This window comes from Aquarana catesbeiana, linkage group LG10 (assembly GCF_042186555.1).
Source record: "Aquarana catesbeiana isolate 2022-GZ linkage group LG10, ASM4218655v1, whole genome shotgun sequence".
NCBI classification, from domain to species: domain Eukaryota; kingdom Metazoa; phylum Chordata; class Amphibia; order Anura; family Ranidae; genus Aquarana; species Aquarana catesbeiana.
Window position 1 is genome coordinate 31,463,391 of NC_133333.1, and position 23,082 is coordinate 31,486,472.

Genomic DNA, 23,082 nt, shown 5'->3' on the forward strand with positions numbered 1-23,082 from the left:
TTGAAAACCTTTTATAATTTGCCTTACACTTCACAATTATGTGCCACTTTGTGTTGGTCTATCACATAAAATCCCAATAAAATACATTTACGTTTTTGGTTGTAACATAACAAAATGTGGAACATTTCAGGGGGTATGAATATTTTTTCAAGGCACTGTATATAGTATACACACATACCCTCTTTCCCAGCTTTCAACCTGCACCATTAATTATTTACAAAGGTATCACACTGAATGAGAAGATGCTAATGGTCACTTCTCACATTGTAATAGCTATCTATGAGCTTTGAGCTAATGGCACAAGCAGAAAATCAAATTTATCAAAATTAATCAAATTAAACTGTTTGGGTTTATATCTATTTTAAGGATGCCTTTGTCCACCATTGGTGACACAGAGAGCCCACATATATTACTGATATTATCCACTTCTGAAGACCTTCTTCAGTATGCCATCTGCAGAACACCCTTCTGATCCAATTGCCTTGGGCAAAGTATAAATAGTAAATATGATGAATATCTACCTGCTTCAAAGGAAGTCATAAAGGGTTCCAATTCTTCTTGTTTCCACACAGGTGTTCAAACTTTACACGTCATTGCTTACATAGATAAACAGTTCTCCCAAAATGTAATTAAGAGGCTATGGCTTTTGCCAAGAATTGTTTAAGTTCTGGCATAACAGGGCACTCAAAAATATATAAATACCAATGCTGCGGATATCCATTACACAGGAGTGAGCAGACTTGTCTAATCAACTCAACAACCTACAAATCTGAATTCCGGTTTCCATAACCATGAATTACATCCTTGCCTTCTTAATCTTCAGCGGCGTAATTGCTACAGGTAACAAATTATTAAGAAGTATTATTTTTTTCTAACATTTACCTTTCTGTAATTTTACAGGTCTGCATGAGTGAATTTCTAACATGTTATGCTATAGGGTGGCTTAGTAGTTAGGACTCCTGCTTTGCACCACTAGGCTACTCAGTTCAAATCCCAACCAGGATACCACCTGCATGGAGTTCCAAGGTTCTCCCTGTACTTGTGTGGGTTTTCCTTCGTACCCCAAAGACATGCTAATGGCTTAAACAGCTCTTGCATAAGTTGGCCCTAGTATGTAAAATAAGGAGCTTAGATTGAAGCTCCTCGAGGGCAGGGACAATATGTCAAGTGCTGCATAATAGTTCAATAGTGTAGGCCAGGCTTTCTCAACCTTTTTACCCCATAGGAACCCTTGAAATAATATTCAGGTCTCAGGGAACCCCTGGTAAGATTAGTCCATTGGAGATCATGGGAAAAATGTCCCTTACAATGATGGTGGTAAGTGGGAAGAATGCCATCCTTTTACAGGGGTGGCCAGAAGGACAACCTTGAGGTTGTTGACTCGGCCAAGTGGGGTTGCACCTTGAACTATGTGGGCACCATCAGAAGGGAGGTCAGTTAGCCACAGATCAAGGAACCCCTAGCCACCCCTGGAGGAACCCTAGGGTTCCACAGAATCCTGGTTGAAAATGGCTGGTGTAGGTAATGTAATAGTGTAATAAATCGCAATAATGAACACAGAGTTGCATTAATTTGATTCGGTATGTGCCTTTTGTTCAATCTCAAAATGTAATTTAACTTTCAGTTTAAATTAGCTAAATACATTCCAAGTGCATAAAAAAAATAGTGTGCAAAATCTTACAGTTTGTTTTCTTTAAACATGAGCCAGATCCTGAGTAGAAAAGCCTGTACCCTGCCAGCAGCTGCAGAGGGGATCCTTTCTCTATGTATCTAATAATAATGACCAAGTAATTATCCCATTATAAGGTCAGTCTACACAGTGATCCATTCCACAAAATCAGCTTAATCCATAAAGTTAAAGCAGAACTAAACCCTCTTATTCCTGGCACGCTCCTGGGAATGCAACTGTTTTTTGAAACTGTTAAATAGATGGGTTTAGTTTTGCTCTTACAAACCAGGATAAGTGACAGTTATTTTTAGGTATTTCCAATGAGAGTTGAAAATTCAAGTAGCGTGGCTGCAAGTAGAGTGCCCTAGGTCTGTGTAAACTAAGCCTTGAACCTTTTATCAGTTCCATTCAGAGCTTAAAGCAGAACTAAACCCATCAATTTAACAGTAAAAAAAAAAACAGTTACTTTACCGGCATGCTGTGAATGCTGACTATCAAATTTGCTCGTCCTCTCAGCCAAGCTGTCAAACCATCAAATGGTTGGTGTCATAACTGATCACATGTGCAGTATAATGGCAGTTGAAGATCAAACAGAGGCCAAAATGGCAGCCTCCTTGGCTGAAAATGATAAGGGGGTTTAGTTCCACTTTAAAAATCTACCTCTGTGCCAAATATTTTCATTCAAAACCAGAATCATATTGCCAGAGAGTTAGAGAAGTAATAATGACCCAGCAATGGACATGAAGGGACCATTGAGTGCATTTGACCTTTTAATTGTTTAGGGGCCATCATAACTGGTGAGTGGCTTGGAGCGGAGGTTTTGGCCAGAGCAGAACTTTTTCCAGTTCTGGGAGGAACAGCTGAAATGATCAATGAGAAGAAGCTATAAAGCCCATCCTTGGGGTGCCCAAAAAGTGAAATCTGGCTGTCCTCACGAACATGCAAACTATAATGCCCATCTAGAAGGGAAGTAATAGAAAGTATGACTTGCAGGCTTCCTGCCCGCTGATTGTGGTAGTGTGGATCAGTTCCACTATGCCACGCTTTTTGCTGGCCTCTGCCTGTCTCGTGACTACTGGTCCTAAATTCCACCTGATGAAATTAAAATGCCTGACCAAATAGGATGGGGCAGAACATGACCTGAGCTCTGGCTGTTGGGGGACTGAAGAATGAGATAAGAATTCCTCACTATTAGATTCTAGGGATGAGCCTAGAATGAACTCAGCTAGATGAGTGGTTCGAGTCGGTGTTTGCCTGTACGTCGAATTTCGAAATTTATGGGGCATTCGCTGCAAATTCAAGCACCTACAGAATGCCCCATAATGCACTGCGAGATCTCAGTGCAGTGATGTCTGATGAACGGTCAAAGCATGCACCTGACCTGGATGCTTTGGCCAATCACAGCGCTCTCTGCTTAGAGAGCCATAATTGGCTAAAGGCAGGGTGCCTTTGGCCAATCATGGCTCAGGGGGACTAAGTCCACACCCCACACTATATGAGGCTGCTTACATAGAAGCTGTGTATAGTGTGTGGACAGAGATAGTTTGAGCTAGATTAGGCAGGCAGGTTAGTTAACTAGTGGCAGTGTATTTGATATATATATATATATATATATATATATATATATATATATATATATATACACACACACATATACTCTGCCCCCTATGTGAATGGGCATTGGGTACATTGTACACCTACCCATTCACCAAAAAAGTGTCAAAAAAGTAAACACAACAGGAGACAGTTTTGGACAATTCCTTTATTTAAAAAAAAAAAGTGTCCCGCGATGTCCATCCATCTTCAATCACGGCGCCGACGGACCTGAAAAATATGAAAATTTTTTTTAAAAAAAAGCTCCACCGACTGCTGTCTCTTAGCTGTGACAGCTGTTATATAAGCAAGGGCGGGACCACCCGGTGACGTAACCGGGTGACCACGCCCCCTTCTGACATTGTGATGTCAGAGGGGGTGGGGTCACCCGTTTACATCACCGGGTGGCCCTGCCCTTGCCTATATAACAGCTGTCACAGCCAAGAGACAGCAGTTGGCGGGACGCCTCCCATCGAGGCGGAGCTTTTTTTATTCTGCGCCATGATTGTAGATGGATTGACATCGCCGGACACATTTTTTTAATAAAGGAATTGTCTTTCACATGGGGGGTGGGATCTGGGGGCTTCCAGATTCCTATTAGCCCCCCCGCCCGCAGACCCCCACAACCACTGGGCAAGAGTTGTGGGAATGAGGCCCTTGTCCCCATCAACAAGGGGGCAAGGTGCTTTGGGGGGACCCCAAAGCACCCTCCCCAAGTTGAGGGCAAGCGGCCTGGTATGGTTCAGGGGGGGGGGCACTCTCTCTTCGTCCCACTTTCCTGGCCTGCCATGGCTGCTTGCTCAGATAAGAGTCTGCTATGGATTTTGAGGGGGACCCCATGCCATTCCCCTGTAAAATCCATACCAGACCTGAAGGGCCTGTTACGGATTTTGGGAGAGACCCCCACGCCATTTAAAAAAAAATATATTTTTTTTTATGTTCCCCTTAATATCCATACCAAACCCGAAGGGAGCCGACAATACATTACAGCCGTGAGCAATTTTAAATTACATTTTTTCCTTTAGAAATGTCATTTTGCTGTGGTACTGTAATAAACATCGGAAAGATGTGCTACTTTACAGGCAGACTAAGGGGACCCCACGGGCACAATATTTAAAGGAATATTTCATTTTTATTGCTTCACTTTAAGCATTATTAAAATTACTGCTCCTGAAAAAACGGTCGTTTTTAAAACTTTTTTTTTGCATTGATACATGTTCCCTGGGGCAGGACCCGGGGCCCCATACACTTTATGGCAATAACTTGCAAATAAGCCTTTAAAATTAGCACTTTTGCTTTTTCACGCTTGTGTCCCATAGACTTTAATGGTATTCGCGTGTTCGCACACATTTTTTGCCTGTTCGCGGTGTTCTGGTGCGAACCGAACCAGGGGGTGTACGGGTTATCCCTATTGGATCCCCCTATACAAGGGGAGAACAACAGATTTCACTTTTTTTAGAATAAGTTCAGCTAAAATAATTTTCTCTGAAAAGGTTTGGAGGGCGTCACCTGGGATTTGGAACTGCAATTGCTTCACATTAGGTCAAGTAGATGACTGTGGATTGACTTTGGAAATACCTGGGACATTACTTGGTCATTAATATTAGACACATAGGGGTCTATTTATAAAACATGATATCATTAAGGTATTGCAGAAAATTATACTATCTAGGGCAACCCTTGCCCGGTGGTTGTGGGGGTCTGCGGGTGGGAGGCTTATTGGAATCTGGAAGCCCCCTTTAACAAGGGGGCCCCCAGATCCTGCCCCTCCCCTATGTGAATGGGTAGGGGTACATTGTACCCCTACCCACTCACCAAAAAAGTGTCAAAAAGGTAAAAATGACAGCAGACAGTTTTTGACAAATCCTTTATTTAAAAAAAAAAGTGTCCCGCGATGTAAATCCATCGTCAATCACGGCGCCGGCGGTCCCAAGAACAAAAAACTCTGCCTCCATTAGAGGCGTCCCGCCGGCTGCCTTCTTTTCGCGGTGACAGCTGTTATATAGCCAAGGATGGGGCCACCTGGTGATGTAACCAGGTGACCACGCACCTTTCTGACATCATGTGACGTCGGGTTCTAGCAATCCATGTCCTTAGTCTGCTTGTCTTCAGAAAACTGTTTGGGGGCTTTCTTGTGCATCATCTTCAGGAGATGCTTCCTTCTGGGATGACAGCCATGCAGATCAATTTGATGCAGTGTGCGGCGTATGGTCTGAGCACTGACAGGCTGACCCCCAAAGCTTCAACCTCTGCAGCAATGCTGGCAGAACTCATACGTCTATTTCCTAAAGACAACCTCTGGATATGACGCTGAGTACGTGCACTCAACTTCTTTGGTGGACCATGGCAAGACCTGTTCTGAGTGGAACCTGTCCTGTTAAACCGCTGTAAGGTTTTGGCCACCGTGTTCAAGCTTAGTTTCAGGGTCTTGTCAATCTTCTTATAGCCTAGGCCATCTTTATGTAGAGCAACAATTCTTTTTTTTCAGATCCTCAGAGAGTTCTTTGCCATGAGGTGCCATGTTGAACTTCCAGTGACCAGTATGAGAGAGTGAGAGCGATAACATCAAATTTAACACACCTGCTCCCCATTCACACCTGAGACCTTGTAACACTAATGAGTCACATGACACCGGGGAGGGAAAATGGCCAATTGGGCCCAATTTGGATATTTTCACTTAGGGGTGTACTCACTTTTGTTGCCAGCGGTTTAGACATTAATGGCTGTGTGTTGAGTTATTTTGAGGGGACAGCAAATTTACACTGTTATACAAGCTGTACACTCACTACTTTACATTGTAGCAAAGTGTCATTTCTTCAGTGTTGTCACATGAAAAGATAGAATAAAATATTTACAAAAATGTGAGGGGTGTACTTACTTTTGTGAGATGCTGTATATTATAGAGGGATAGAGAGAGAGAGAGAGAGAGAGAGAGAGAGAGAGAGAGAGAGAGAGAGAGAGAGAGAGAGATCTATAGATATATATAGATATATCTAAATATATACTGTATTTATTGGCGTATAACACTCACTTTTTCACCATGAAAATCGGGTGCAAATAGCGTGTGCGTGTTATACGCCAACACTTCAATTTTAGCTGCCTCGGAGGGGACAGGGAGGGGGCGGGAAGAGCGCCGTCAGGTTACATACAGGAGAATCTCCTGTTTACTTGGCGGCCTCTGTAATAAGAAGTCCCGTCTCCTGGGCTGCCATTGGACCACTGTTCTGTCTATCATAGGAGATTCTCACTGTATGTAATCTGTTGGCGCTCGTCCCGCCCCCTCCCTGTATCCTCTAGGCTGCAGATGGGCAACGATCAGTCTGCACTGATGGCATTGGCGAGACTGCTGCATTGAAGGTAATGGTGAAGCTGCTGCATTGATGGCAATGATGAGGCTGCTATATTGATGGTAATGGTGAGGCTGCTACATTGATGGTAATGGTGAGGCTGCTACATTGATGGCAATGGTGAGGCTGCTACATTGATGGCAATGGTGAGGCTGCTACATTGATGGCAATGGTGAGGCTGCTGCATTGATGGCACTTGTGAGGCTGCAGATGGGCATTGATCAGGCTGCATTGATGGCAATGGTGAGGCTGCAGATGGGCACTGACCCTTATTTTGCTTCAAAGTTCCTTATTTAAAATTTAAGTTTTTTTCCTGAAACTTCCCTCCTAAAATGAATGTGCGTGTTATACGCCGATAAATACGGTAGATAGATATCTATATATATAGATATATCTATCCCTCTATAATTTACAGCATCTCACAAAAGTGAGTACACCCCTCACATTTTTGTAAATATATATATATATATATTATAGAGGGATAGATAGATAGATAGATAGATAGATAGATAGATAGATAGATAGATAGATAGATAGATAGATAGATAGATAGATAGATAGATAGATAGATAGATAGATAGATAGATAGATAGATAGATAGATAGATAGAAGGATAAACAAGCAGATTTGAATAGTGGATTTCTCTGTGTCTTGTGTGATGTAACATGCTGCATTTTGTTTTGTAGGCCATGCCCTGAAATGTGTCACTTGTAAAGTCATTCAGCCAGGAAGAACTCTAAATGACTGTGATGGGGAAATAGAAGAGTGTGACAAAAATACTTACAAATGCGCAACACAAATTGAACAGAACAGCGTGGGTAAGATTAAAAAACAAACAAATATATATATATATATATAGTATACTGTACATTAGAGAACATTTAAAAAGATGTATAACTGTCATGACAGTTCTTGTCCCTTTTGTATCAAATGTAATATAGGCTTGTGAGTTAAAAAAAGACACCTTTCCGTGAATTATTTAACAAGTTAAATTGTTGTGTTTCTGTCTTTCTTAAAAAAAAAAAAAAAAAAAAACTCAAATGTCTGAAAACGAGGGGTCCATGTGTAAAAAACTTGCCCTACAGATATCTTCAGTTTACAACCAGGTACAATGAATTACCACCATATTGTTTGTATTCTAATCATCTCCTATGATCGTCAGCTCCAACTATTGGCCATTTTCTAAAATACTTCAAACCAAAACAATTACCACATTATGCCCACTAGATGGAGCTGACAACCATAGGAGGTATTCATATTACAAACAAAACGGTAATAATTCTTTTGCACCTGTGTGAATGGTGAAGACATCCCCACGACAAATCTTTTCATACATAGACCCATTAGGCATGCGCAAGGGGTGTGCCAGGTGTGCCTGGGCACACCCCTAATCCTGGAGTTGGCAACCCATCAGTTGTGGGCAGGTGACAGGTAAGCTGCGATCCTTACTTGGCGACCCCCAGAACCTAAACAGGATAGGCGACTGGAGTGGTATTTTCTTCTGCAGCAGCTGAAAGTAGGCTTCTCCTCCTCTTCCTCTTGCCGATATTCAGCTGCCACGGGAAGAAAATACAGGGGATTGGTACCAATGTATGCCACCCCTCTTGTCCCAGTTCCTTTTCTTTCTGCCGCCCAGGTCCCCCTGTGTGCTCACCTGCTCCCCCCCCCATTGTTTTAGGATGATGAATGGGGAAGAGGGCGGTTAATATATCACAAAGGCATATGTGTTGGAGCTTTGAGGTGCACACCTTAATACAATAGTCTGCGCTCACCTATGATAGACTCATATATTAGATTGTAAGCTCCTTGAGGGCAGGGACTGATGAGGATGTACAATATATATATGTAAAGAGCTACGTAGATTGACAGAGCTATATAAGTACCTGTAATAAAAGGTAATAAATTAATATTTTACAGTGTGGGTCAGTCCATTTCCCTATCCATGGAAAACAGCATAGATGGAGGAATCTCCAATGCCGGCTATTGTATTCAGCATCCTCACCACCTGTGGCTGCCCGAATACAATGACACTACATCTGATAGGATTCAGTCTCTGTTTGGCCCTGGTTGATTTGCAGCTTTCCCAGGATTATTAAGTCCTCATATGGGACCCAGAATTCCAAGGCTTGGAAAGATTTTTGGGTTGAAAATAGCCTTAAATCCTCACTACACATCCAGTGGCCCTTAAGGGGTAGCCTTGCCTGCAGTAGAGGGCTGAAAAGGGCATACAATGATCAGCAGGTGTCCATCAGGTGTGAGGCAGAACAGGACATGCTTGTAGTGAATGGGCTACTGAGACCTTGTTGGACTGTGCTGACCTTTTCTTCGAGCACATGGGGACTTCGGACTCTGTTAAGGGACAAGGTTTTGCTGGCAGTGAGCCAAAAGTTTGAGCTATATCAGAAGTTGTATGTATTTGTATATATACAGTATATATATGTGTTTGATCATCCTTCCAGAAGCACATTTGTAAGGTCAGGCACTGATGTGGACGAGAAGGCCTGGCTTGCAATCTCAACTCTAATTCATCCCAAAGGTGTTCTATTGGGCTGAGGTGTCAGGACTCTTTGCAGGCCAGTCAAACTCGCTCATCCACACTTTATTGCCAAAAGTATTGGACCACCCCTCCAAATCATTTGGTGGAGGGGGGATTATAGTGTGGGGTTGTTTTTCAGGGGTTGGGCATGGCCCCTTAGTTCCAATGAAGGGAACTCTTAAGGCGTCAGCCAGCATACCAAGACATTTTGGACAATTTCATGCTCCCAACTTTGTGGGAACAGTTTGGGCATGGTCCCTTCCTGTTCCAACATGACTGTGCACCAGTTCACAAAGCAAGGTCCATAAAGACATGGATGAGCGAGTTTGAGGTGGAGGAACTTGACTGTCCTGACCTCAACCTGATAGAACACCTTTGGGATGAATTAGAGCGGAGACTGTGAGACAGGCCTTCTCCTCCAACATCAGTGCCTCATCTCACAAATGCACTCTTGGAAGAATGGTCAAACATTCCCATAGACACACTCCTAAACCTTGTGGACGGCCTTCCCAGAAGAGTTGAAGCTGTTATAGCTGCAAAAGGTGGGCCAAATGAATTTTGAACCCTACGGACTAAGACTGGGATGCCATTAAAGTTCATGTGCGTGTAAAGGCAGGTGTCCCAATACTTTTGACAGTATAGTGTATACATAAAATCACCATCTACTATTTTATTCTTTAACCTTGACCATAATACTTTATATAATATATATAGTACATTCCTAGCAACTGTTTAATAGAGTATTTGTTTATACTTCCTTTAGATGGTGACATAATCACTACAGTCAAAAAAGGATGCTTCCCTGTAGATTACAAGGATTATTGTGGACATCGTTTCGAATTAAATGCTGGAAAAGGATTTTACCTTTCCGTATTCTCAAAATGCTGCGATAAAACAGACGGTTGTAATAAAGACCCAATCCAAAGTAAGTATAACTTTTTTTTAAGCATGAGTGTAAGCAAACAGTTTGGTGTACAGTTTACATATATTCTTACCTGCCTGAGGGAGATGTAATTCTTTTCATCAGTTTTCCAATCCAGGCACCTCTGCCAGATACTGTGGCCATTTACTTTTCTCTGCTGCAGTGAAGAACAGTACAGCTTGATGAACACTGTGATTGGATAGTGAAGGAGCCTGCTAATGAAGATGCTTCTGTGCTCTGCTTTCCAATCAGCAAGCTCCATTTGGTCCCAGCAGTAAAGTTTGGTTGACTAAGACCCCTTTCACAGTGGAGGCGTTTTTCAGGTGCTACAGCGCTAAAAAATAGTTCTCGCATAGCGCCTGAAAAAAGCCTCAGCTGCAAACCCAGTGTGAAAGCCCGAGTGCTTTCACACCGGGGCGCTGCGCTGGCAGGGCCTCACAAAAAGTCCTGCCAACAGCTTCTTTGCAGCGGTGGAGGAGCGGTGAATTCACTGCTCCTCCGCCGCTCCTCCACCACTCTTCCACCGCTCCTCCACCGCTCTTCCACCGCTCCTCCACCGCTCTTCCACCGCTCTTCCACCGCTCGTCCACCGCTCCTCCACCGCTCTTCCACCGCTCCTCCACCGCTCCTCCACCACTCTTCCACCGCTCCTCCACCACTCTTCCACCGCTCCTCCACCGCTCCTCCACCGCTCTTCCACCGCTCCTCCACCGCTCCTCCACCGCTACTCCACCGCTCTTCCACCGCTCCTCCACCGCTCTTCCACCGCTCCTCCACCGCTCTTCCACCGCTCCTCCACCGCTCTTCCACCGCTCTTCCACCGCTCCTCCACCGCTCCTCCACCGCTCCTCCACCGCTCTTCCACCGCTCCTCCACCGCTCTTCCACCGCTCTTCCACCGCTCCTCCACCGCTCTTCCACCGCTCCTCCACCGCTCCTCCACCTCTCCTCCACCGCTCCTCCACCGCTCTTCCACTGCTCCTCCACCGCTCTTCCACCACTCCTCCACTGCTCTTCCACCGCTCCTCCACCGCTCCTCCACCGCTCCTCCACCGCTCCTCCACCTCTCCTCCACCACTCCTCCACCGCTCCTCCACCTCTCCTCCACCGCTCCTCCACCGCTCTTCCACTGCTCCTCCACTGCTCCTCCACCACTCCTCCACCGCTCTTCCACCGCTCTTCCACTGCTCCTCCACCGCTCTTCCACCACTCCTCCACTGCTCTTCCACCGCTCCTCCACCGCTCCTCCACCGCTCCTCCGCCGCTCCTCCACCTCTCCTTCACCACTCCTGCCCATTTAAAACAATGGGGCAGTGCCGCCATACCACTGGGAAAGCGCCGATGCAGTGGCATTTTGCGGGCGGATTTAACCCTTTTTCGGACGCTAGCAGGGGTTAAAACCGCCCCGCCAGCTGGCGAAAAGCGATGCTAAAACGACAATAAAGCGGCGCTAAAAATAGCGCCGCTTTACCGCCGACGCCTGGGGTGGTTCATTGTGAAAGGTCTCTTAGAGTGCTACCTCGTTATCTCCAAGTTTGAGTACTCTGGGCGTTTACTTTTTGGGTTTTTTTTTTTAACCATTTGCCTACTGGGCACTTTTACCCCCTTCCTGCCCAGGCCAATTTTCAGCTTTCAGCGCTGTCACACTTTGAATGACAATTGCGCGGTCGTGCTACATTGTACCCAAACAACGTTTTTATCATTTTTTTCAAACAAATAGGGCTTTCTTCTGGTGGTAGTTAATCACTACTGGGGTTTTTATTTCTTGCTAAATAAATGAATAAAGACCAATCAATCTGGGTAAAAAAAAGTTTCATTTTTTTTTTTTTTATTTTGCATAAATATAATTTTTCTCCTTCTCTGATGTGCGCTGATAAGGCTACACTTGTGGGCACTGATGGGCACTTATTAGCACTGATAGGCTGCACTGATGGGCACCGATGAGGTGGCACTGGTGGTCACTGATGAGTAGGCACTGATAGGCTGCACTGATGGGCACTGATGAAGCTGCACTGATAGGCTGCACTGATGGGCACTAATGAAGCTACACTGATAGGCTTCACTGATGGACATTGATGAACACTAAGAGGCTGCACTGATGTGCACTGATGAGGCTGCACTGATGGGCACTGGTAGGCTGCACGAATGGGCACTGATAGGCTGCACAAATGGGCATTGTTGGGCACTGATAGGCTGCACTGATGGGCACTGATGAGGTGGCACTGGTGGACACTGATGAGTAGGCACTGATAGGCTGCACTGATGGGCACTAATGAAGCTGCACTGATAGGCTTCACTGATGGACACTGATGGGCACTAAAAGGCTGCACTGATGTGCGCTGATGAGGCTGCACTAATGGGCACTGATGAGGCTGCACTGATGGGCACTGGTAGGCTGCACGAATGGGCACTGATAGGCTGCACAAATGGACATTGTTGGGCACTGATAGGCTGCACTGATGGGCACTGATGAGGTGGCACTGGTGGGCACTGATGAGGAGGCACTGATGAGGCTGCACTGATAGTCAGCACTGGTGGGCACTGATAGGTGGCACTGCTAGATGACACTGATGAGGAGGCATTAATGGGCACTGATTGGCAGCACTGGTGGGCACAAATTGCCAGCACTGGTGGGCACTGTTGGGACTGCACTGATAATCAGGACAATGATAATCAGGACAATGATAATCAGTGTATACTGATAAACAGATTTCTGTTCTCCTAATGCTGTCATTGTGAGGAAAGGAGTGCCGATAACCGGATTCTATTTACATCTGTGATCAGCCATGATTGGACACAGCTGATCACGTGGGAAAAGATTGGCTCTTTACCTCAATCTGTGATCAGCAGTCATATGACGGCCTCCCAGAACTAGCCGGCCATGCTGTAGCCGTCATTCAGCTATAGCGCAGTCAGGAAGTGGTTATTAAGTGGTCCCCCCAGGCATAGGTAAAAAAATAGAGCTCAGGCTGCAATATTCACTACATCTCTGTTGCCATAATATAGAATGGTTCAACGCAACCCTGAATATAGTGAATAGTAATAATTTCTAAATACAATCATGTATAATAAAACACACAAATTGTTATTGGTGATGAAATTCAAAGTCCATAAATGTACTGTAATCACATAATATGTAATATAAATGAAAGCAGATTCAGCCTGGCTCCGTCCAAGTCACGCACTGACGCGTTTCGCCCTATGGAGCTTTTTGTGTACCGTCATTTTTCTTGATACCAGGGATGCAAACAATTTTAAGATTCGACATGTTTGGTATCTGTTTACTCAAAAATGTGAGTATTATATTGTGTTTGTTTGCACTAAAATTCATAAAATATATTCAATAATCTCCAAATACAATCATATATATAATAAAGCACACAAGTGCAACCCCTTCTTTTAGATTTTACAAAAAAAAAAGAAAAAGGATTGTTATATGTTGCTTATCTGTTTTAAAATGTATTTAATTGTATTTTTTTTCTGAAAATAGGCTTTCGATCAAATATCCTGACATGACGAATTTCACCAACCGATTTTATAGCCAAAAAATGGAGATTTAAAAATAAAAAATGCTCTAGAAGGGACTTGGTTAAAAAACTGAGGGTTTCATGTCACTTTAAGCCCACGTTCACATCGGGCCGCTTTGGGGGCGATTTCAATAGACAGCTGTGCAGGAACCCCTCACAGATGTCTCTGAAATCACTCCCGAAGTCGGACTCACATGCAGGTTTGAAATCGCACAATTTTAAACCCGCATCAGTGTGCACCTAGGCTCAAGCAGAAGTTTAATCTGCTTATATTTTTGCTTTCCCTGGTTCTTCTACCCTTACCCCCTTCAAAGAGAAAATTTACTTTGGATACTTTCAGACAGAAGGTAATGCTTACCACCCTCTGAAAAGAGGTCAGTGGTGGATCGCTTTCCAGAGGGTGGTCTAGCAGCAGCAGCAGGGTGTTCAGGAGGTGATACTGCCCCCTCCTGACATCGTTTTTTTTTTTTTTTTTAACTATTTTTTTGTTAATTGCCAAATGGCAATTTTACATTATATGTATATATATGTGCACACTGCGCTAATGAAAAATCCCTGTTTGTGCTGCCACTTAATATTCAATAAACATGCAAATGAGGTGAAACAAATGTTAATGTAAAAAACCCCTGTGACAAAGTCCGAAGTGACGAAACGTGTTGGGACGCGGCTACACGGCAACGCTGAGACGGTGACTCCATGTGTATGAAGGAAGCTATGAGGAGATCACAACACTGAGTCACCTGGCATGTTTGGAATTTTAACAAAGCGATTTTGAATCTTTTATGATGTAAGTGCATTGCTTTTAAAAAAAACTGATTACCTTAAGGTGTTTTTACACTATTGGAGGCTCTGTCTCAATTTCTATCCCCACATATTGAGAGTGTCTTTATTAATCTGGATGGAGATTGGCGTGTATAAGCGGCTTTTCAATAACATCTAATAAGGCAATATTTGCCAGACACGAGAGTGAATGGCAACAGCATCTGGTGAGTTTTATCCTTAAGAGAGTGGAATTGGCACCTATCACTTTGGTGAAGGATTTTGGTGGATCAATGAGATTTTGTTTCACTTTCTTTTCATCACTTTAAGTTGGACTTTATTACCATATTGATTTGCATATGTTGGAGCATCTATATTTTTTGGATATGCCATATGTAAAGCGCTACGTAAACTGTTGGCGCTATATAAATACTGTATAATAATAATATGGACACTTTTCATTATGTATGAGTGTTTTATGTAGATCATTTCACAATGTTAATATTTAGGAGATTTGTAGATTAATTTAGTACGCTACTGTGGTATTATTTGTCTCTCTTTTTTACATTGACATTTGTTCCACCTCATTTGCATGGCAATTTTACATTGCAGGACTGTGCCATAATTGTGCGCCAAGTTTTTGGCTGGTGGTTGCGATGCGGCCCCATTGATCTCAGTGGGCGAGTTTGAGGGGCGGTGTTACATAGTTACATAGTTGTCGAGGTTGAAAAAAAAAGTCCATCTAGTCCAACCTATGTGTGTGATTTTATATCAATACTACATTGTATATCCCTGTATGTTGTGGTCGTTCAGGTGCTTATATAAAAGTTTTTTTAAATTATCGATGCTCCCCACTGAGCCACTGCTTGTGGAAGGGAATTCCACATCCTTGCCGCTCTGACAGTAAAGACAGTAATGACAGTAAAGAATCCTCTACGCAGTTTAAGGTTAAACCGCTTTTCTTCTAATTTTAGTGAATGGCTGCGTGTCCTATTAAATTCCCTTACGCGGAAACGTTTTATCCTCATTGTGGGGTCACCAGTACGGTATTTGTACGTTGAAATCATATCCCCTCTCAAGCGTCTCTTCTCCAGAGAGAATAAGTTCAGTACTCGCAACCTTTCCTCATAACTAATGTCCCCCAGACCCTTTATTAGTTTTGTTGCCCTTCTCTGGGCTCTCTCTATTTCCAGTACATCCTACCTGAGGACTGGAGCCCAGAACTGGACAGCATACTCCAGGTGCGGCCGGACCAGAGTCTTGTAGAGTGGGAGAATTACCGTTTTATCCCTGGAGTTAATCCCCTTTTAATGCATGCCAATATTCTGTTTGCTTTGTTAGCAACAGCTTGTCATTTCATGCCATTGCTGAGCCTATCATCCACTAGGACCTCCAGGTCCTTTTCCATCCTAGATTCCCCCAGAGGTTCTCCCCCCAGTGTATAGATTGGATTCATATTTTTGCCACCCAAATGCATTATTTAAAATTTTTCCACATTAAACCTCATTTGCCATGTAGTCGCCTCCCCCATTAATTTGTTCAGATCTTCTTGCAAGGTTTCCACATCCTGCGGAGAAGATATTGCCCTGCTTAGCTTAGTATTGTCTGCAAATACAGAGATTGAACCGTTTACCCCATCCTCCAGATCGTTTATGAACAAATTCATAAGCATAGAACCCTGGGGGACCCCACTACCTACCCCTGACCATTCTGAGTATTCCCCATTTATCACCACCCACTGAACTCACCCTTGTAGCCAGTTTTCAATCCATGTACTCACCCTATGGTCCATGCCAACGGACCTTATTTTGTACAGTAAATGTTTATGGGGAACTGTGTCAAATGCTTTTACAAAATCCAGATACACCACGTCTACGGGCCTTCCTTTATCTAGATGGCAACTCACCTCCTCATAGAAGGTTAATAGATTGGTTTGGCAAAAACGATTCTTCATGAATCCATGCTGATTACTGCTAACGATTACTAAAATCTTGTATATAGTCCCTTATCATCCCCTCCAAGAAAGGTGTGCAGCCTCTCAAACTCTACAGCTAGAGTTGACATTCCTGCAGCCTCAACATTTTGCTGGCAGTTGAAGTTGTGTTGACTAACCATCCAACTAAATGCAAGCAAAAAAATCTTGTTTTTTTTTTTTTCTTGCACATAATTGGATATTCTTTGCAAAGTGAATTTTCACTCTGTTTTACCTTATTCACAAAGATATGGGAAAATCCACTTTGGTAGGTTTAATAAATCAACCCCAATGTGTCTTTAGGCGCATCAGAAAAACTGATTCTCCTTGTAACGCAACTACAGATTCTGTTAGGGTCATATTAGGGAAATGGTATGGAGGTTTCTTACTGGTGCTGGTCGCTGACTATGTTTTCCTTCTTTCTTATAATTACTTTTTCTGAAATGTCAAGTGCCGGCTGGAAACACAATACCGAACGGTTTTAAATGCCCAGTCTGCTTTAAGCAGAACTCCGACACGTGCACACCAACCAAACAAGAATGTGTTGGCGATCAGCTACAGTGCATAAACTACAGTGGCCTTGCAGCTCGCCCAGGTAATGTTGACACCCTTTAATCCAAGCAAGCCTGCTAATGCACATGTCCGCACACACACCTACTCAAGTGTTAGAAGGCACAAAAAAAATATTAATTTAAACGCTTTCCACCCACATAACACATATCTGTGGTGGAAAAGAGGGAGAGCTCTTAAGCCCACATACTGCACATACACTATATTGTCAAAAGTATTGGGACGCCTGCCTTTACATGCACATAAACTTTAATGGCATCCCAGTCTTAGTCCGTAGGGTTCAATATTGAGTTGGCCCACCCTTTGCAGCTATAACAGCTTCAACTCTTCTGGGAAGGCTGTCCACAAGGTTTAGGAGTGTGTCTATGGGAATGTTTGACCAGAAGCATATTTGTGAGGTCAGGCGCTGATGTTGGACAAGAAGGCCAGGCTCGCAGTCTCCACTCTTATGCCCCGCACACGGTCGGATTTTCCGACGGAAAATGTGTGATAGGACCTTGTTGTCGGAAATTCCGACCGTGTGTGGGCTCCATCACACATTTTCCATCAGATTTTCCGACACACAAAGTTTGAGAGCAGGATATAAAATTTTCCGACAACAAAATCCGTTGTCGGAAATTCCGATCGTGTGTACACAAATCCGACGGACAAAGTGCCACGCATGCTCAGAATAAATAAAGAGATGAAAGCTATTGGCCACTGCCCCGTTTATAGTCCCGACGTACGTGTTTTACGTCACCGCGTTCAGAACGATCGGATTTTCCGACAACTTTGTGTGACCGTGTGTATGCAAAACAAGTTTGAGCCAACATCTGTCGGAAAAAATCCTAGGATTTTGTTGTCGGAATGTCCGATCAATGTCCGACCGTGTGTACGGGGCATTATTCATCCCAAAGGTGTTCTGTCAGGTTAAGGTCAGGACTCTGTGCAGGCCAGTCAAGTTCCCCCACCCCAAACTCTCTCATCCATGTCCTTATGGGCCTTGCTTTGTGCACCTGACCTCAATCCGATACAACAAATAAAAAAATAAAAATAATAACAAATGTCATATTTATCTGTTCTGTGTAATAGTTTTGCACAGAGTATCTCCTCCTCTTCTTGGGTCCCCCACCGGCGTTCCTGGCTCCCACCCCACGATGAGTGCCCCCATAGCAAGCTGCTTCCTATGGGGGCACTCATGCATGCTCACTTCTGAGAAAAGAAAAACAAGGGCGCACTAGCCTTGTGCATTATCCTTTGGATGTATTTTATTAAAAGTAGATGAAAGGAAAACTACTCACAAACATCTGTAGGAATCTTGCAGTGTAAATAGTCTCTGAATTACATTGCAAGATTCCTACAGATGTTTGTGAGTAGTTTTCTTTTTATCTACTTTTAATAAAATACATCCAAAGGATAATGCACAAGGCTGGTGCGCCCTTGTTTTTCTTTTTTCTTTTGACTATTAGGATATCCCTATCCTTGAGGGCAGCAAGGCCTGTGGCATTTATCATCACAATTTATATACTGTCTGGTTATACACTTGTGCGCAGGAGTGTTTGTTTTATGCTATCAAAATGCTCACTTCTGAGCCCTGAGCCCTGACCCCCCCCCCCCACTGGTTGTGATTGACATCAGCAGGAGCCAATGGCTCCCCCTGCTTTCTCAGAGCCTGTGAGTAGGGGGAGAGCTGAGAGAGCCTCTCATGTACACCACTGGATCAAGATCAGACTAAGGTAAGTATCTAGGGAGAGCTGGAAGGGGGGGAGGAAGCTTCTTGCAGAAGGTTTATTATCTTAGAGCCCTTTCACACTGAGGCGGTGCGGGCGCTGGCGGTAAAACGGCAAATTTTCGTTATCATTTTAACAAACAATAACAAACATGCAAAATCTGAAAACCAAAAGATCCGACATAAACAAATGCTTTATTTTTGTTTTCTTTGCGACAACAGTTCGATATAGACAGGAGGTTCGACATAACGCTGACAATTGCGATCTGTATCCATCGAACCTGTGGTTGAATGTGCCTAACCTTAGCTCTATTAGTCCAAGATTATTCGACATAGAGAGAAAAGATTCGACATGAAGATTCGACATGAAGATTCGACGAAGCAGTCGCCGCGAGCGGACATTTATGGTCAAATTCTCCGTCCATAGACTATAGAATAATTCTAATGTTGGTTGACTAGTAATAATAATTAATAAATATAATTATTACTAGTGTCATACAACATTAGAATTCTACTATAGCTTGTAGGCGGAACATTCGACCGGAAATGTACGATTGCGGCGTCGTACAGTTTAGCTGCTCCGTCGAATCTTCTTAGAACATTCGACAGACACCATAAGCCTTCAATGACAGATTCGACCTTAATTATTTCGGATTTTCGGCCGAATGCATTTTTTAACGAAACAAAATAAATAAAAACGAATTTCGGGAGTAACTAAATAAATTTATTTTTCGGACAAAAACGACATTCTGAAACGAAATATTTCAGTGTGCACATGTCTACTGCTTCTTGTCCAATATATTTTTTTAAAACTTTTTTTTGCTTTGGTAGACGTTCCCCAAGGCAGTGCTCCCCATCACCTCCAGGCTATTTTGTTGACACCCTCTTGCTTATTAGCCCAGAAAATGGCCATTTTTAATTTGACAGATTGGGCTCCCATTGATATCAATGGGGTTGGGTTTCTTTGAAGTTTACCAAACCCTGATAGAACCGAACCCAGGGCAGCTCAGCTCATTACTACACAACATCCTTAGCAGTAGACTGAATTACAGAATTTTTAAAATCATGTGTTCACCTTTAACATTTCTTCTTTTAAGTTTTTTTTTTTTTTCTTGCAGGGGAAATGGCCATGGACTATGCAATTCAAGGCTGTCTCACTGAGTATGCATGCATGCTTAACTTTGGCGGATTGCCAGGAAGTCAGGTTTTATCTAAACACTACACTTGCACCCTACTCCCCTCTCCATAAAGGGGAAAGTTTGATGGATTGCAGAGTTAACAAAGCTGTGTAGTAATTCAGTTATTTGCTTTACATTGATCCTGCCCAACATACTGGAGGTCACCACCTCTTCTCTCCTTCTTGCTTTCTCTCTCCTGTGGGTTACACTTGCATTGCTGAGCAATAACCATCATGTTGGAGACATTGGTAGTAGGGCTGGTGCTACCATTACTTTAAAGAAGCAGTCCAAGTCCTCTATTTAGCCTAACGTTAGTGAGGGTAGCCCACAAGTTGGTTTCTAGTCCCAAGTGCACTAGGCAATTTCCAGAGGAAGGCAAAAAACCCCAGCAAAGCATGATCCAATTTGCTTCAGCAGGGGAAAAAAATTCCTTCCTGATCTCCCGAGAGGCAATCGGATATTCCGGTGATCAACTTTACCTATAAATGTCAGTAACCAGTTATATTATGTACATTTAGGGAAAAAATCCAGGCCTTTCTTAAATCAATCTACTGAGCTGGCAAGAACCAACTCTGGAGGGATTCTATTCCATATTTTCACAGCTCTAATGCCCCGTACACACGGTCGGATTTTCCGACGGAAAATGTGTGATAGGACCTTGTTGTCGGAAATTCCGACCATGTGTAGGCTCCATCACACATTTTCCATCGGATTTTCCGACACACAAAGTTTGAGAGCAGGATATAAAATTTTCCGACAACAAAATCCGTTGTCGGAAAATCCGATCGTGTGTACACAAATCCGACGGACAAAGTGCCACGCATGCTCAGAATAAATAAAGAGATGAAAGCTATTGGCCACTGCCCCGTTTATAGTCCCGGCGTACGTGTTTTACGTCACCGCGTTCAGAACGATCGGATTTTCCGACAACTTTGTGTGACCGTGTGTATGCAAGACAAGTTTGAGCCAACATCTGTCGGAAAAAATCCTAGGATTTTGCTGTCGGAATGTCCGATCAATGTCCGACCATGTGTACGGGGCATTACTGTGAAGAAACCTTTGATGGGGTGGCAGAAGCAGTATGGTGGACATTTATTACTCTTTATTAATCTGCCCTAAAGCAAACCTGCAGTGTGTGAAACTTTGTCAACTGATTTAGGAAAGTGATATACGGCTCCACGGTGTGCATGCATGTAGTACCAACTTCCACCTTGATACTCCAGGAGGAGCCCCTAAGCCCAAAGCACACCAATCCAGGTGAAGAACCTAGAGGTGCCTATTAATGCTTTCTAATGTTAGGTTATAAACTTTTATTTGACTGCTGGTAGACTTTTAGGCCTTTGATGAATTGATCTTTCATGCAGAAAAATTTTTGCTATATGTTTGCAACCGCTAGAGAAATGCACCTTCTTGTAACCGCCAAGATATTGTACCTGGACACTGTCTTGAGCTATGAGCTTCAATAAAACAATACTTTACTCTGCAACCCAATTGTCTCTGGTGTCTCATTGTGCTACAGAAAACCTCTATATATAAGTTTAAATAAACAAAAAAACGGAATCATTAAATTGTTTAAAGCATATGTAATCCTAAAAACGAAACTGATTAACCACTTGACCTGCAGACGATTTACCATCCCCGCCCTTCATGAGCTCAGAGGAAGAGCGGTGGAGAAGGTGGCCGGCTGACCGATGCCTTTAAACAATTTTCCAGTTCTTATACCCCTTTCACACTGTGCCACCACCGGTGTCAGCGGGAAAGTGGCGCTATTTTTAGCACTGCCTTACCATCGTTTTAGTGGCAGAGGTTTTAACCCCCCCCCCCCGTAAGAAGCCGAAAAGGGGTTAAATCCGCCCGCAAAACGCTGCCAGAGCAGCGTTTTGCCAGCGGTATCGCAGCGCAGCCCCATTGATTTCAATGGGGAGCAGCGGTGGAGGAGCGGTGGAGGAGCGGTGAGTTCACCGCTCCTTCACCGCTCCAAAGAAGCTGCTGCCAGCGCACCGCTCCAGTGTGGAAGCCCTCAGTTTGCAGGTGCTATTTTTAACGCTATAGCGCCTGCAAAACAATCCAATGTTAAAGGGGTCTCAGCGCCAAGGGCTGGAAGGTTCAAGCAGCGTCTGCATTATATGGTGCAGCAATGTCTAGGGGCAAGAGCAGACTTGACCATTTTTTGCTTTACGGCACTGCATTACCTTAACTGACAATTGCGCAGTCATACATCACTGTCCATTAATGAGATGTATTTACTTTTTCTCCCACAAATAAAACTTTCGTTTGGTGGTATTTAATCACAAATGGGTTTTTTATTTTTTGCGCTATAAACAAAAAAAGACTGACAATTTTGCAAAAAAAAAAATATATATTTTTCACTTTTTGCCATGAAACACATCCAATAAAAAAAATTCAAAAATAAAAATGTATTCATAAATTTAGGTAAATATGTATTCTGCTACATAGTTTTGGCAAAAAAAAATAAAATCCCAATAAGTCTATATTAATTGGTTTGCACAAAAGTTATAGCATCTACAAACTATGTAAACAATGTACAGTGCCTTAAAAAAGGATTCATACCCCTTGAAATTTTCCACATTTTGTCATGTTACAACCAAAAACATAAATGTATTTTATTGGGATTTTATGTGATAGACCAACACAAAGTGGCACATAATTGTGAAGTAGAAGGAAAATGATAAATGGTTTTCAATTTTTTTTACAAATAAATATTTGAAATGTGTGGGGTGCATTTGTATTCAGCCCCCTTTACTCTGATACCCCTAACTAAAATCTAGTGGAACCAATTGCCTTCAGAAGTCACCTAAATAGTAAATAGAGCCCACCTATGTGTAATTTAAACTCAGTATAAATACAGCTGTTCTGTGAAGCCCTCAGAGGTTTGTTAGAGAACCTTAGTGAACAAACAGCACCATGAAGGCCAAGGAACACACCAGACAGGTCAGGGATAAAATTTTGGAGAAGTTTAAAGCAGGGTTAGGTTATAAAAAAATATCCCAAGCTTTGAACATCTCACAGGGCACTGTTCAATCCATCATCAGCAAATGGAAAGATTATGGCACAACTGCAAACCTACCAAGACATGGCCGTCCACCTAAACTGACAGGCCAGGCAAGGAGAGCATTAATCAGAGAAGCAGCCAAGAGGCCCATGGTAACTCTGGAGGAGCTGCAGAGATCCACAGCTCAGGTGGGAGAATCTGTCCACAGGACAACTATTAGTCATGTGCTCCACAAATCTGGTCTTTATAGAAGAGTGGCAAGAAGAAAGACATTGTTGAAAGAAAACCA

At 43.3% G+C, this 23,082-nt stretch overlaps 1 protein-coding gene across 2 annotated transcripts; it reads left to right on the top strand.

The window, feature by feature from the left end:
• Positions 1-692: 692 nt before the first annotated feature.
• On the top strand, positions 693-21,271 carry LOC141110540 (phospholipase A2 inhibitor and Ly6/PLAUR domain-containing protein-like). 2 transcript variants are annotated; one of them, XM_073601932.1, is made up of 5 exons: positions 693-840; positions 7,296-7,427; positions 9,909-10,070; positions 16,776-16,919; positions 19,721-21,271. In XM_073601932.1, exons 1-5 carry the CDS (start codon positions 792-794, stop codon positions 19,849-19,851), a joined length of 618 nt encoding a protein of 205 aa, XP_073458033.1. In that variant the 5' UTR covers positions 693-791; the 3' UTR covers positions 19,852-21,271. The 2 variants fall into 2 exon arrangements, with proteins under 2 accessions (XP_073458033.1, XP_073458034.1); XM_073601933.1 differs by lacking the exon at positions 16,776-16,919.
• Positions 21,272-23,082: the final 1,811 nt, after the last annotated feature.